Here is a 15,487-nt window from a genome sequence, read left to right as displayed (position 1 = left end):
GTGAGCGCATGCACAAATCATAAAAGGTTGTGCCTTTTTTCTGTGAAGCGTTGAAGTGGGTTTTCAGTGAGTCTTAAGCAAATCAAGTTTTTCCATATGTCCCTTTTTTTCTCATTTGCTTCAGAAACATTACGCTGTTGCCATAAGATTACTATTTGCCTGCTTAACGTGCACTGTACTGCTCCCCTTGCTCTGTGGAGATCCGGCAGCCATGTAACCATGGTAGCAGAAACAGCATCTCATTAACACATCACAGGACATCAGTTTGATGTGATGTAAAATGTCCACAAGGCCAGGGATGGCAATAAATGCAAAACCATACACTGTTTTTTTTAATGTGGCCATTAAGATCAGACAATTATTGATACTGTAATCTGTATAAACTGATAAGCAATGGGCCGAGACTTTGGTACCGGACGCATTCTGGTTTCTGTTTGTAGTCTGAGGAGTATTGAGCAATTAGGTTTGAGAAAGCTTTGGTTGAATGCAGGTTAGCAGTCTGTGTGGAGGTAAAGGTGGCGGAACGCATCAGATGAAATGTGATCTGGGAACCCATTGGCTATCGTCAGACGATGATTTCGATATGTTTGAATCAAACGGTGGGATCTTTTGTCCAGAAACAGCTCAGTCTGTTGGTGAGTATTGATGGCCCGTTAGCTAAGCTGAGGAGCAACAGTTGTCTCGGCTCTTGCTGTGTAAAATGAGTCGTAGAGATCCATCACGTAGATTAGTGACAGCTAGTCACACCACGGCGATGATGAAGGAGGCTTGGGATGGAAAAAGCGTCACTTTGTTATGGATTTTTCTAAACAAAAATCCCAAGAACAAAAGTAATTTCATTATGTTCCTGGAAGATTCTCCGACAAGTATTTCTAAATGCTAAAGGTGTCCCGATTTATCCTTTAGAGTTATTGTACAGCACTTTTCCTGCTCTGATGCAGTGTGCTTTACTAAATAGTAATACATGTTTAATTAAATTACATGATAGTTAAAATTGCTTAAGAGGGGTTTCCTTTTGACTGTCCAAAGTTTTCCATAAAAAAATTAAAATCGAGTTTTCGGATTATGATTAGAATTTATTAGAATTTATACACAGAAGGTTTTATTTGTTTAATAGAATTTATTGTGATGTGCCCTAGTGGTCAATTGCTGTAACAAAGACTTTTGAAAATGATTATTGTACAGAGTGTGAATTTTAACAGTCATAAATGACTTAAACTAATCAAAATAGTTTTTTACTGTGCTGCTTGAACCGTGTAGAACAACACACTTTATTAAAATGGCTCATTGAGCTACTTCATTGGAGTATGTTGGATCACCTGATAGTTTCCCCTTCCTACTTTAATAATGTAAATGTCACAGACACGAGAACTGAGCGGGAAATGAAGAGGGAACTTGTAGACACTTCATTATTGCAGGAAATGAAGCTAGACTTCCCATATATTAGAAAGTCTGCCTCCAGAAGGCTAAGAAAAGCCTTCCAGTAGTTTGTCAGTTTTGAACTAGCAGAATTATTTGTGGTTACAGTGAAGAGCGTGAAAGACTCGAGCATAAAATGCTGATTTAAAGGATTTTTTAACCCGGGTGAAAAGCTTCAAGAGGAAGAGTCCCAGTTAAACAGGACCATCCAGGCAGGTTGGATAACAGTTTAAATTGCCTGTTGTGCAATATGTAAAACAAACTGCCCCACTGACAGCAGGTACAACGTAAACTGTTCATGAACCTCCTCAACTATCTTCTTGATTATGGATTTTGCTTGAACACAAAAACTTAAAATAAAAGGCGAAATATGTTTTCACTGATGGCAAAGAACGTCCACTCACCCCTTTGCAGATGGAGATAGCTTCCTTGGACAGGGACTTGGGGTAGGACACGTTGTGCTCCATAATAGACTGGAACAACTCATCTTCATCCTCGCCATCAAACGGAGGCTGGGGGTGGAAGGAGACAACACTGAGAGTGCTGTTGGTGTTTCATCCACGATCACACAGTGGATGGATAAGTTGTTGCTGTTCTCTGTAATGTGCAGCACCACAGGGATCCAGCACTGGTACATTTGTTTTGTTCTTCTCATGTGTGCCCTTTCTGTACTTGAAAGGTAAAATGTACAAATTAAGTAAAAGCTGTTTTCCCGAATGAATAAAGATCAAGAGGGCAGAAAAACAGGACACACATTTGACTAACTAGGGTGCCAAAGATGAGTACAGGAGAAAAAGACTAAACCACAAAGACACGGATAACAGAAAACAAGAAAGAGTGTAGAGTTTGTTTCACAGGAAGACATTGCAGGGCAAAGGGAGTGGATGACCCAGCTTTCTCCCCTGCTCACTGGGTGCTTATCATCAGTTACCATAATGTGGGTGTTTCGACAGTCCATAAAATGAATTATTCGTCATTTCCACTCCACTGGCTCCTTCGTGTAGAGATAGCCTGTCAGCGTCATGCCCTCTTTACCTGATTTCACACAAGGCAGGAAGGGGCGCAGGAAGGGAATATCTGAATAGGTAAACATCTGATTGTTTAACAGCTGACGCTTGCTCAGTTCATTTGGGAATGAAAAACAGACCCATCTTCATGTTTTGCTTTGCTGTGGAGAAACTTGCTTTTGCATGTACTTTGTTTTGGGCTTTTTGATATGTGAGCTACTTTACAAATTGTTAATAAGTCATAAATGTCTTAATTAGTCATTTAGTGCTGAGTCGTGGAAACATGTTTTATTTAAACATGTAAAAAACAATAATATATATAATATATATATATATTGAATGTACATCCTTTGTATATAGAGAGATGGGTAATGGAAAGAAAAGAGAAAACTGAATCACCCCAATTTGACACTTAAAGGTTTGAAGAACACAACAACTGGCAGTCACTCTGGCTGCAACACATGTCAAGCTTGGTCCTCATCCTCATGATTATCTGATTCCAAAAGAAGCTCTTCTTTAACCAGCCAGCACATTATTGATACGTTCACTTCCATAGCTGAGAATATTGTTCAGAATATTGACTCATGTCTACTGGCAGCACACTGTGCTGTATCATGGCCAGTAGTAACAGACACATAAGAGATGTTTTCAATGCAGAAACATGAGGACATATGTGTATGTGTACATATGTGTACACATATTTATTATGGTCTTTAGGAAGCACCACCTGAGTACATTTAGGCCTGCGCAGAGCCTTGCTGCTCGGGAACTTGAATGTGGGAATAATGTGGGTGTGAGCAATCTGTGAGCAAACTCGTGTTTGTGTAAAGCCGTCGGCACAATGTGCAGCAGGCAGTTGCATAAGTAGTACAATGTGTATGTGTGCGCACCACTCACCTGTCCTGCCAGCATTTCGTAGAGCAGAACTCCATATGCCCACCAGTCTACAGAGCGTCCATAGGGCTGATATGCAATGATCTGTGGAGGAAGGACGAGAACAGGCTCAGAAGTTCAGCCAAACTCAAACTGCTTGTCTCAGTCGCGTCAAAGACGTTGGAAATTGCAGCACTGATATGTTTACTGATCTGTTTACAAGTGAGAGACGAGATACATGTGCTGCCTGTTAGTTAGATGACACAATGCATATTTAAAATGTACAGAACTGGAACCTAATATTTTCTTCTTTCAGATCAGGACACAAACATAGGTATATTCCTCTCAATGTGACACCCAGGTTCACTTGTGCTGACTGTAATCTATTTTTTTATGCTATTTTATGGACAACAAGTAGGTTACCGCGTTCATATTGGCTCACTAGAGTAGTCGTGACTAACTGACTCAAAAATGCAGACATTTTCCAAACCACTGATCTAAATCACAACATACGCCCAGTCATTTTGGATCTGTAGATTAAATATGCAGCAATACATTCACTCTTTCGGGTTTAGTCTTATTAGATTCCAACACAAATCAAATTTGACACATATTTATAAGCTTCATCTCGACATTCAAATCCCATACTTCATGTGGACATGAACACGCCTCCCACTAAAGGAAAAACTGTCGACTCTTCAATCTAATTTTGGGGATTTTCAGGATATGACTTGGCAATAAGAAAAAGCTACATAATAGAATTGAAAAAAAATTATAAAATGGAATAAATGATCCCCACCCTTCCTTTTATTGTGTTATGATCCACTAAAGTTCTACATTGTGTTTGTTTTACTCAATGCTCCTGCCTCGGGTAATGTTTTTAAGCATGGTTGTATATCTTTCCATGCATTCTGCCATGTCTCATTGTATGCAAATCCAAATGATTGTTATATTGTAGCAGTACTATATATAGTAAAATGCAATTCAAAAACACAGTTCTTTTCTAAATGCTCTTGATAAGGTTGCAAACATATTTAAGCCAACTGTGACTTATTATTCTGCAGACACATGCATATGAAGTTTGACAGCAGCCTTGAAAATCCTGTTTCAGGAATTAAAAACTCCCAGATCACAGCTCTTCGTACAGTTTGACCCAGACAATGAACACATATTAAGTCAGGGCATATCTCTGCTGAAGCTGAAACACACAGTTCTCACTTTTTGTCACGCAAAAACAGGCTCAAGACGGGAGTAAACAACAGCAACGGCAATGTGAAGGCAACTCTTACAGACACGTGTTTGCACATTTGGAAGAGCTATCTTGACGCTCACATTTGGTTCTGTTCAGGTCCTTTTCTTCAAATGTTGACTGAAATGGTTTTGTTTCCTTATTGAATGGCCGAGCACTCTTGCAAGAATGATTATTGATCTGGGTTATATGAATTTAGGGGATGAATTTATAACATCCAAGGCTCATTCAGGCTCACATACAGCACATATGTAGAGAACACACATTAATGCATTCACACACGTGCACACAAACAACTTCAGGTGTGCAACGCAGTTCCGTTGCAGGGTACGTTGTGAGTAACGTCCGACCTCTGCTGAACACATGCTGCCGTGGGACACTCCTCCAGCTTGGTAACACACACATATACACACACATATGAACAACGTACTGTACATGAATAGATCCAAAACTCACATGCACACATACAAGTGAAGCATACACACAAATGTGCCGAGGTGTGTGAGAGCAGATCTGTCCTGTGTGTCGCTCTAGGTAAGGCAAGGCAAGTTTATATATAGAGCACAATTCGTACACAAGGCAATTCAAAGTGCTTTACAGTTACATAAAATTACAAAAAGGCAAATAAAATCATTCCATAAAAACATAAAAATAATAATATATTAATTATATTAAAAGCGAAGAGTGCAGATAAAATACTTTCAGTTGTCAAATAGAACCGTTTTCAGCCTGGATGTAAACATTGTCAGAGTTGAGGCCTGTCTCACATCTTCTGGAAGACTGTTTCAGATTTTAGCATAAAACTGAAACCCAGCCTCCTCGTGTTGAGTCCTGACTCTGGACCAGCAGGAGACCACTCCCTGAGCTTCTCAGAGCCTGAGATGGTTCATATGGCTCTAACATGTCACACATGTACTTTGGTGCTAGACCATGAAGACATTTGTACACAAGCAGAGCTGTTTTAAAGTCTATTCTCTGAGCAACAGGAAGCCAGTGCAAAGACCTGAGCACTGGGACATTATGGTGGTATTTCCTGGTTCTAGTCAGGACTCGAGCAGCAGCGTTCTGGATGTACTGCAGCTGTCTTACAGCTCGTTTAGAGCCCAGTGAGCAGGCCGTTACAGTAGTCTAACCTGCTGGAGACAAACGCATGGATTAGTGTCTCCAAGTCTGGTTCTCTACAGCCTTTGCTGCTTAACACTTGACCTCCACCTCACCCGTAGGAGCCCACACACGCACGCATGCATGTACACACACATACATACACACACACACACACACACACACACACACGGCCAAACACCCCTCCAGCGCTGCACTCCACTGTCACAGCGCTGTCCTGAGGGTTGATGGACACGCAGGACATCCACGTGTTTACCCTCGTAAGCCAATGGCGAGCACGTGTACAAATGCGCGTGCATGCTGATGTGTCTTTGAATGTCACTATACTGTGACTGTGATAGTTATAGAAGCATAAATAATGTAAAGAGCCGACAGGCTGTGTGATGGGATCAGTTCTTCAGTGGGTCACTTTTTCCTCCATCGTTTTCCCTCAAGTATTTACAGTTCAACATAAAGCCAGAAAACAAATATCCCCAACATAAAAAATATATATTAATACTGAAACTGTCCTGTCACAATATATTAAATACATTATTTTAAATAAGTCTATACAACCGTATACCATCTCTGTATGTATGTCAATCACGTAACAATGTGTACTGCGTAAAATGGGCTAACAAATTCTCACTCATGTGTCATAACTAGTTTTTAAAAGAGAACAGATAATACATTTACAGGGCCGTCATGCCATATTCTCTTATCACAACCCCCCCCCCCCCCCCCCCCCCCCCCCCCCCCCCCCAACCACCCACCAGCAGCAGCAGGTGTCACAGTTCTACAGCCCTCAAAGATGAGGGATGGTGTACTTGTCCTGCTTGTCTGCTGCCTGGCTGAGGGAAATGTGCTGGGACAGGGGTTCACTGCCATCAACGTATACTGGGGATGAGTCCGCTGAAGCAGATAGCTTCACTCTGCTCAGCGAGACGATGGCTGCGCTGGACGAGCAGAGAAGTGAGCTGCGACACACCAAAGAGCAGCTGGTGCAACTTCAGAGACAACAGGGTATGAGAGGTAAAGCGTCCCTCTATGCAGCATCAGACTTAAAAGCGAATATGGTGTCATTACTTCACAAACAATGTGTGTAGTAGTTCACTGTATAGGTGTGCAGACAGTCGCTGGCAGGATGATGGAGGAGCTGTGAACTGGAGAAGGGCTATAGGGGTGCATTCACATAGAATGATAGAGAAAGTGTAAATACATTGTGCATTTGTATAAAATAAACTTGTTTGTGCCACGAATACAATCAATACGAATTGTCTAACAATAAAAAAAAAGAGTTTCTGTGTGTTGTGGAATTGCTGCCTTTTTATTGCATTATTTATTTATTATTTCCATTACGTAAAGAAGAAGCAAGTTGTTATTTCACTTTTTGACTCCCTTCTCTTTTGTCCACAATGCTGCAACCTGCATGCGTACAGTCGTTAGACATTCTAAAAGCTTTCTATTAATCGCTTCATTCGTTAACTCTAATCATCATTCTCCCATCCTCACTGGAGGCTGGACTGAATGCCAGTGATTTGGAGGGCCAACGCAAACGAGTGGAACCACTGCAGAAGGAAAGTAAAGGTACCACGACAAACAAGTCAATTATTAATGACCAGCAAAGTAAATCTCCTCCTTGTCTCAGCTCATCTAATCTCAGACTGCATGGTTGAAGTCATTCACTATTTATTCCCTCATTTTTAACAAATAGAGTTGAGGCCAGACTGAGATTCAGGAGTGAAGGCAGTGCAGGCAGCTGACCAAGGTGAATTAACTACATTATATGCACACATTGTATATCATGATTATGTACCTTCTCAGTAAACGGCACAATACATATACAGTATGTTTTGCTTTTTCAAAAAAGAATGCGAGACAGTTTTTTCAGGGATATTATCTGTGCCACTAAATATTTCATAGTCCAGAACTGGAGACCAGACTGAACACTACTGACGTCCAGGCAGTGTCGCAAAGGACCCTGGTGGCACAATTACTGGTGGAAATGAAAGGGAACATGCGGAGAGCTTATTGTAATAGTGTGATCACATTGTGAATAAAATACTGCTGATCAAGTTAAAGAGTTTAGAAATATAGAAAAAAATACTTGAATTTCATCTCATCTCTCCCCTGCTTATATCATCATGCCACCCTTTGGTTTAAATCTGGTTTTGATTGGTTGGCTGCTGGATGTTTTTCCTGTCATCATGTTAACGCCATTTTAGCATTTGAGTTCAGACTGGAGGCCAGTGAGAGTCTAGAGGACGAATACCCGGCTTAAAGACGCAGACTTTCCTGGAGACTGATGAAAGAGAGAAATAAATAAAAATAAATCAAATGTAAAATGTCAACAAAAAAAAAAAAATGTGAGCACTTGATCCAATAAAGAATAAATATATGCAACGGGAATATATATTCTTTTTTTTATAAACCTGACCTTAATTGACCTCTCGTCTATTCCTCACACATTAGCAGCAACATGTACTATTTATGTGTCAGTTCTTTATATAATATTCTTCTCTTCTATTCTAAATAACTGAATGAGGGCCAACACGCAAGTGGAACAACTGCAGAAGGAAAGTAAAGGGAACACAACAAACAAGTAAGTTATTTATACAGAGTTTGATTTCCTCTCATCTCAGATCATCTAATTTTACTTAATGAGCTCACATTGTTTAAGAGATAGCTGTTGTTCAGCCTCTTGAGGAATCAGATCCGAACATTGCTTAAATCAGGATTTATTTCCCATCTTTGTTTTAACCGTCAGACTTTGAGTCCAGACTAGAGTCCCGTGAGGAGGAGTTGGCTGCTTGGCTGCTGGAGGCCCTAATGTCATGTTGTTTGTCTGAAACCTAACAGACCAGTTTCCACTGTAGTTGGGCTGAAACTATACTATCTAATGCAATAAATGAATGGAATGAAAACATGATGCATTCGTACAAGGATTCCTCTGGTTTTCCCTAACTTCCCTCAAGGAAAGAAATTCCATAATTTCCTAGGACATCCATGACTTGTGACAGTAATAGAGGTTAATCAAGAATTCCCTCTATCTCATCTTGTTATGTCATCCATCTTCACCATTAACTGAACTGACCTGGACTCCTTTGAGTTTATGTCGTTTTTTTTAAATACCAAACCTCTTCCTTTCAATCAGAGGGTTGATTTCCAGGTTGTGACTTGAGAGCTGAAGATCAGCCTTGATGATGCACTGAGACAAGTGAAGGCACTCGAGACAGCTGATCAAAGTAGGCCTTTGGTGTTGAAGATTACATTTAATTATACATGGGTCATTGAAACACTATATACCATCTAATCACTTGTTGAGGGCCTGGTCGAGGGAATGAACAAATGCAGCTTAAAGTAACTGAAACAAAAGAGGAGGTACTGGAGAAAATACAGTATATCAAGATTAAAAAGAAGAAATGAAGTACAGCTACCAGTAATTGACCACCGTAATATTAACAGGTAAGCTTACTGTATACTTTCTAATCCCTCGCTCATGCGGGTTTCTATCTCTTCCACTACTCCCACAGACTTAGAGGCCACTGAGGTTCTGGGCCAGAAATGAACACAAAGCTTGAAAGAATAGAGGCTGAGATGGAGGCAAACAGTTGATCAAGGCAAGCAACATATTATCATCCACTGTAACTTGTATCAACATCTGCATTGGTTTGATATGATACACAGTTGGCTTTAAAAGGTTAATAGTAATATCTGTGAATACATTATTGTTGTTTTTAGTAGTTAGTGCTATTGAACAGAAAGCTCCAGACTGAATATGCTACATTATGCTGCTGCTCAGTAGAACTTTTTCTTTCTTTCCTAAATTTTTACATTTGTTTAACCGGATTGATTTTAGAAAGCTTGCATTGGGTTTAATGAATTTTCAACAATGCCTGAAGGTACGTGTATAGGTTAACATGGGACACATTTTTTGTGCCTCTATTTTTCATATTTAAGACAATACAATAAGTTGTATTTTTAGACAAAAAATAACCAATGGTTAAGTGTAGCTTTCAAGAAAAAAAACGATTAACATTTTCAATGGTGCATTTCTCTTCTATAGATAAAGTGGCCTTCTCAGCTGCACTGGAAGAGAACCATTGAGCCATTCAACACAGAAATCCCTCTTGTCTACAAGAAGGTTATCACCAACATCGGTGACAGCTATGATCCCTCAACAGGTAAAGTCCTGCAGGAACCTAATTATGTTTTCACTGAATTCATTTACAGCCTGCTTGTTTTTCACAGTCCCGTCATTGTGTGTTATGCTTCATGACTCAAGCTCTCATTAAGCTCATTAACTATTTCACTTCCTGTTAATAAAATTAATTTCAAAATGACTCATCGTCCTCTTTCTTCTTCAAAACTGATAATAATGCCTAATAATGCCTTACAAATAGAATGCATTATTATTATTATTATTATTTCTTCTTCAAAACTCCCTGTTCAGGAACCTTTACAGCTCCAGTCGGATTTTACAACTTCACCCCCTACTGTCATGCTAACGGAGGAAACCCTGGCTTCTGACTCTTGTACAGGAATGACGAGGCTGTTGTGGGCACCGCCGAACACCCGACGGCCTCCGACATCCCCGATAACGGCTCTACTGGGGTAGGGCTGCTACTTCAGAGAGGAGTCCGGCTTGACGTGCACATGGAGGCCAGGTCCCGGGTCTCGGCAGACAGCGATCGCAGCCTCTTTGAAGATACAATGAATTCATTCGAAGCAGTTCTTCTTTTGTTTTTCCATTAACGTCGTAACTTTTTTGATTATCTCAGTGCCTTCTCTCAGGTGACCCTTACAAAACGTGGAAGTCAAGACAAGCGTGCGTATCTGTTTAACAACCACCTCACATATCGATCCATCTGTGAATGTCTATAAGCTCCTAAAGATCATATACGCGTGAGACAGAATAACAATGAGACTACTGTCTCACCCAGAGTGACAGCACAGTATTAGAATGGCGCACATCCCTTTGCATGAAACCGAAACTCGGTGCTACACTATGAAATACGTCAATATGTGTGAGAAGGGACGAGTCCTCTGTTAACTAAAAGCAAAACAACCTCACTGGGAAACAAAAATGCTTCCCAGCTCTGGATCTCTCTACTCACCTGCAAACACAAATAGAACATATCTTTAATGAGAAGAGTCGATTAACACGCTACTAGTTTGCTAAGAGGAAACGCTCTCACCACGACATGGTGAACTAGGCCAACGTTAGACAGCTCGTCATCGAGGACCTAATGTGTCACATTTGTCTCGGTGTGCCACTGAGATTTGACCTCACAGTCTCTGCTACGGAAAGATGCCCTCTGAGGGATTTAAACATGGAAAGCATGCAGGCACATCAGGTCAATGCAGCCTCGTGGCGGTTTGTGTCAAGGGAATGAAAACACAGAGGAGAGATGGAAAAGGGTGGAGGGAAGGAGAGAGGGAGGAGGAAAAGAGGAGAGCCCGATGGTTTGAAAAACAATGAGATCAGACACGTGTCGTTTCTAACACTAACGGCACTATATGTTCAAATTGTTTATTTATTATAGGGGAATACCAGCAAAATGAATGGCATACGCCAGCCTCCGCCTTTTTGGTATGCCACAACTCTAAAATAAGATGGTGAACGCGACAAGCACAAGTGTGTTTGTACCAAATAGCAACACACACACTGGCTTGTCTTGGTCATTAAAGCTAATAGAGAACAGATCAAGACAGCAAGAAACGTTTAGAGAATCCAGCAAAAAATTAAATAAACTGCTGTTATTTTTACCTCTTTCTGAGAGAGAGACTTAAAAGTCAGAGGATTGGGATAGAATCCGATTCAGAGTCAGTGAAAGTGAAGCAAAAAAAAAAACGAGAGGACAACTGGAGTTCAGTGGAAAAAAGGAGACTGTTTAGATCAGTTTCAGGCCATCGTGCACAGCGCTGCGTAATGTGACGCTGCTGTGACTTCCTGCCCTTGCCACCCATCGCCTGTCTGCGACAACACCGGCGGACATTTACAGTTTCAGGCACGGTGACCTTCGTGCTCTGAACCAGCATGTTGAGTCTCCGGCGTTCCACTTAATTATTATATACAAAAGATGTTTGTTTGCTTTTGCTGCATGCATGGGGGCTGATGAATACATAAAGTGCTCTCTTCTTCTGCCAGGTCGCGACTGATGGAAAAAGACAAGCGGGACCTGCTCCTGCATTCCCTGCTCTCGTCCGGTTTTATTCTTTACTCTATTGTATGAAAGCCTCTGGCCAGTAGCGCTGCTCTGATTCACTGCAGTACATACAGTGTGTGTGCGTGTGTGTGTGTGTGTGCGTGCGTGTGTGAGAGAGCAATTAAATGTGGCTAGGATAATTGTGGACATGAATTTGTATAGATTTTCTCTATAATATCTTGTGGAGTCAAAACTTATATTTTCGTGCATGCCTGAGTATCTGTGTGCCTCTGTGTTTATTTGTGTACCTGTGCTTGTGCAGTCTGCGTGTGTGCACGTGTGTTCATGTGTGCATTGCCGCAGACATTTCTCTCCCATTAGGCCTAATGCTACATGACAGTTGTGGATCAGACTGCTAGCTATTCAAGGCCACTGTCCTCGCTTACACACTCTCAAACATTGCGAGCGCACAGAGCCTCTGCTTCTATAAAACTGTCCGACACTGTTTCGGGGTGCCACGTGAATATCTGCCTCTTTGTTGTTATCGGATCCCTTTGAGGAATGCGTGTGCTGTGGAGCAGATTCAGGGCACATCAGGTCATGCTTTGGTGGTGCAAGCATTTCTCTGTACTGTATGTTTCTGTTGAGGTTGGTTTCCTTCACTAATGATGTCCCTCTACTGAGTCAATGGTGACTAAACTGTGGATCAGTTTTCATTGCTTTGACACAGAATGCCTTCAGTTTTCTCACTTAAACTCAACCACCACCATGTTGCTGTGTATTTAAGGTTGAAACATGTTTACATCCACTATTGTAAACACTATTCAATATATATGTTCTAAACATAACACAAAATGACTTTAAATGTGCAGTTTTGCAAAGAAAAGACATACAAATGTGGATGAGAACCATGAGACACGGGTTGACTAGCACGGTTCATTTCTATATCTGTAGCATCCTATACGGTTTGGACAGTTTTGAAAAAGTGAACTCACTATAGAGAAATGTATGTTACCAATCGTAAAAAAAACTACAACAACAACAGGCAGTAATGAGCAGCCTCGGGTTTCCATGAGCGCCCTACACTGCATGTCACACAGAAGATGAACAGCACCTTTTTACAAGATGGATTGTGCAACTTAAGGTGCTACTGCTGAAATGTTGCATTGCTTGTGAGTCAAGCACATAATAGTCCGCATTACCCAGAATGCAACTTGATGACATCTTTCATTAGATCCTCAAACACAGTCCTCCCAGCCCAGTTTGTAACGCAAACATTTCACTGTCCGAGATAATCCAACGAAGATGTACACAGGGGATTGGAGTTAGAAGGGAAAAAAGGGGGATTCAGGGGAGTCGAGAAACAAATTCACAAATTTGCAAAATTACAGCGTTTCATTTATGAGAAGAAAATCTGAAAAATAGTGGAGTGCTAAACCGTCGGCCTCTGAGCGATGCGAAGATCCTGAGAGATACGTACACAGATGTTCTTTCTGTGTTCTGTTATGAGCGTAAATAAATACTATCCTAGATATTACAGAAAGGTAGCAACAAACAACTTCTATCTTTGACTACACAAAGGCGGTGGTGTGATGAGGTTGATCAAACCTTGAGTTGTTTTTTTTGTTAATTTATGACTTTTTAATCTCACAAATTTGGGAGTTTTTTTCTCGTAAATGTGGTTCTCTGAGAATTCCTGTTTTTTTCACATAAATATAAATTATTTTTACCTTCAATGGCTCCGATACAGAATTGTATAATCCTGGTTTGAGCAAAACGGTTATTTTCATAAACTACAAACTAAAGGAAGAGTAAATAATAGATGAATACTTAATAGTTTTATTTAGGACAATATATAATACATAATTACATATGCCAAAACACAACAAGCAGCATATGATGTATTAAGATACGTGATGCATGCATCACGTATCTTATTTGCGTACTGACATCAGCTAATTAGGATGTCACTTAAAAATAACCCAAAAGGAAAATTACAGTGTATTGCCATGCATATGTAGTATGATGTCTAAACTAAATTGCATCTGAGAAAAGATAAAGCATTTGGAGCCAGGAGGCGGAGAAGAGATCATCAAGCTCAATATAAAAGATGTGAGAAAGATAAGGCATATTACTAATTACTGGATCTTTTAATATTAACAATCTGGCAGAGAAGTAAACTTTTTAAGGACGTTGGCATGTTTGTGCTCTCTGCGTTTCTGTCTCATTTGCTGTTTCCTTCTCACTTTCTCTTTTTCACCTCCTTCTTCACCCCTCACTGTTTCTCACATCACACATCACACGTCACTATTCCAACCACAGCTGAAGTGATTTCGTAGGACTACTAATAGAGCAGATCTGAAAACACTGGTTTGAACTCTTGGTAATTGGTAAAGAGTTCAACATTGGAGCTGCCACTGCAAAGGCATGTTGCCAGATGTCAACTCCCTGGTGGTAATGCAGGGTTGCTATTCTAGTCCTCAAACATTTAGAAGAATAAAGATCAGCCACGCAAATAAAAATAGAACTCCATCTCTGCAGCTGAACCAACACTGAATTGTAGGTGGTCGAGACGCCTGAATCTAAATAATTAGCTCTAAATTTAAATAAGCCATATACCATTCAATGTTACGAGCCTGTATTCATTACATTTTTCCTTTAAAATTATTTGAATTCCTTTAGTAAAGCAACATTAAAGAATTACAGGGGAAATGAATGTCCCAGATAAACCGCTCTTGTACGTATCAATGCTGGTTGTGAAAGTATCTGTACTATAAAGTCTAACGATGAAGCATACAAGTGTTTTCAAAGTGAAACCAATGCTGAAGTTCCTTAAACTTGCATTCTTTCTGATGTCCATCAGGGGGCGACTCCTCTGGTTGCAAAAATACGTTTGACTGTCTATGAAAACATTCTTCTCACTTGATTTATTCCCACAGTAAACATTGTAAACATGAGTTTATAGTCTCAATGGCTAGTTTAAAGTATTCTTAAATACACCATGATGTTCATTTAGTAAATGATGGTCCCATTTAGAGTCAAATAGACCATAAAGCAGGGTATGCTTTAGGGTGGGGCAACCTTGTGATTGACAGGTCAATACCACAGCGTTGTCCAGTCTGGGAGTTGTCCAACTTCAACCCTTTCACGGTGTGTTTTCATTTTTCCATCCTCTTGTGTCACTTCTGGTTGCAAAACAACCCGCCAAAAACTCATGGCTTCAACGCCACAGTCCACAAACCATCGGGGGAAGTCACGTTGACTACGTCCCCTTCTTATAAACACTCTATGGAAGCGCAAATCCCTACTCTGCGCGTACAGTCCTGTATTGTTAACACATTAACACTTTGAGGAGGAACGCCAGCTCAGCGACAGTAAGAGCATCTAAAAAGCAGCACTTCTTCAAAGACTGAATTTGAACTATGTCACCCTGACCTTACAAACACTGTTTCAGCCCACAGAGTGAGTGAGCAGGGAAGGGGACGCCCACGCCTCCTAATGCCACACTCTGGAGACCAACTAGGGTGTAGAGGGAAACAGCTAAACATCGCTCTCTCATCTCAATCCCTGCTTTCTTTACCTTTCCTTTAGTGTCTGGCTACTCATGTCCTCTTCTGCTCTTTTCCTCACAGTTAATACCTTTGTGTTCCCTCCCTCCCTTCTCTCTCTCTCTCTCTCTCTCTCTCTCT

The 15,487-nt window shown here is 40.7% G+C and overlaps 1 protein-coding gene across 1 annotated transcript in view; it reads right to left on the bottom strand.

The window, feature by feature from the left end:
• The window catches only part of prkcaa (protein kinase C, alpha, a), a 124,092-nt gene that overhangs the window by 18,115 nt on the left and 90,490 nt on the right, over positions 1-15,487 (bottom strand). Inside the window, exons 14-15 of the mRNA XM_034537486.1 lie at positions 3,324-3,404; positions 1,824-1,931 (exon numbers count right to left, since the gene is read on the bottom strand). Coding sequence (XP_034393377.1) covers positions 1,824-1,931; positions 3,324-3,404 — 189 coding nt within the window. The remainder of the gene's footprint in view (positions 1-1,823; positions 1,932-3,323; positions 3,405-15,487) is intronic.

The sequence above is a fragment of the Cyclopterus lumpus genome, chromosome 1 (assembly GCF_009769545.1).
Source record: "Cyclopterus lumpus isolate fCycLum1 chromosome 1, fCycLum1.pri, whole genome shotgun sequence".
Lineage (NCBI taxonomy): Eukaryota > Metazoa > Chordata > Actinopteri > Perciformes > Cyclopteridae > Cyclopterus > Cyclopterus lumpus.
The sequence above is the reverse complement of the archived record's forward strand: the minus strand, read 5'-3'. Positions and strand labels throughout refer to the sequence as shown.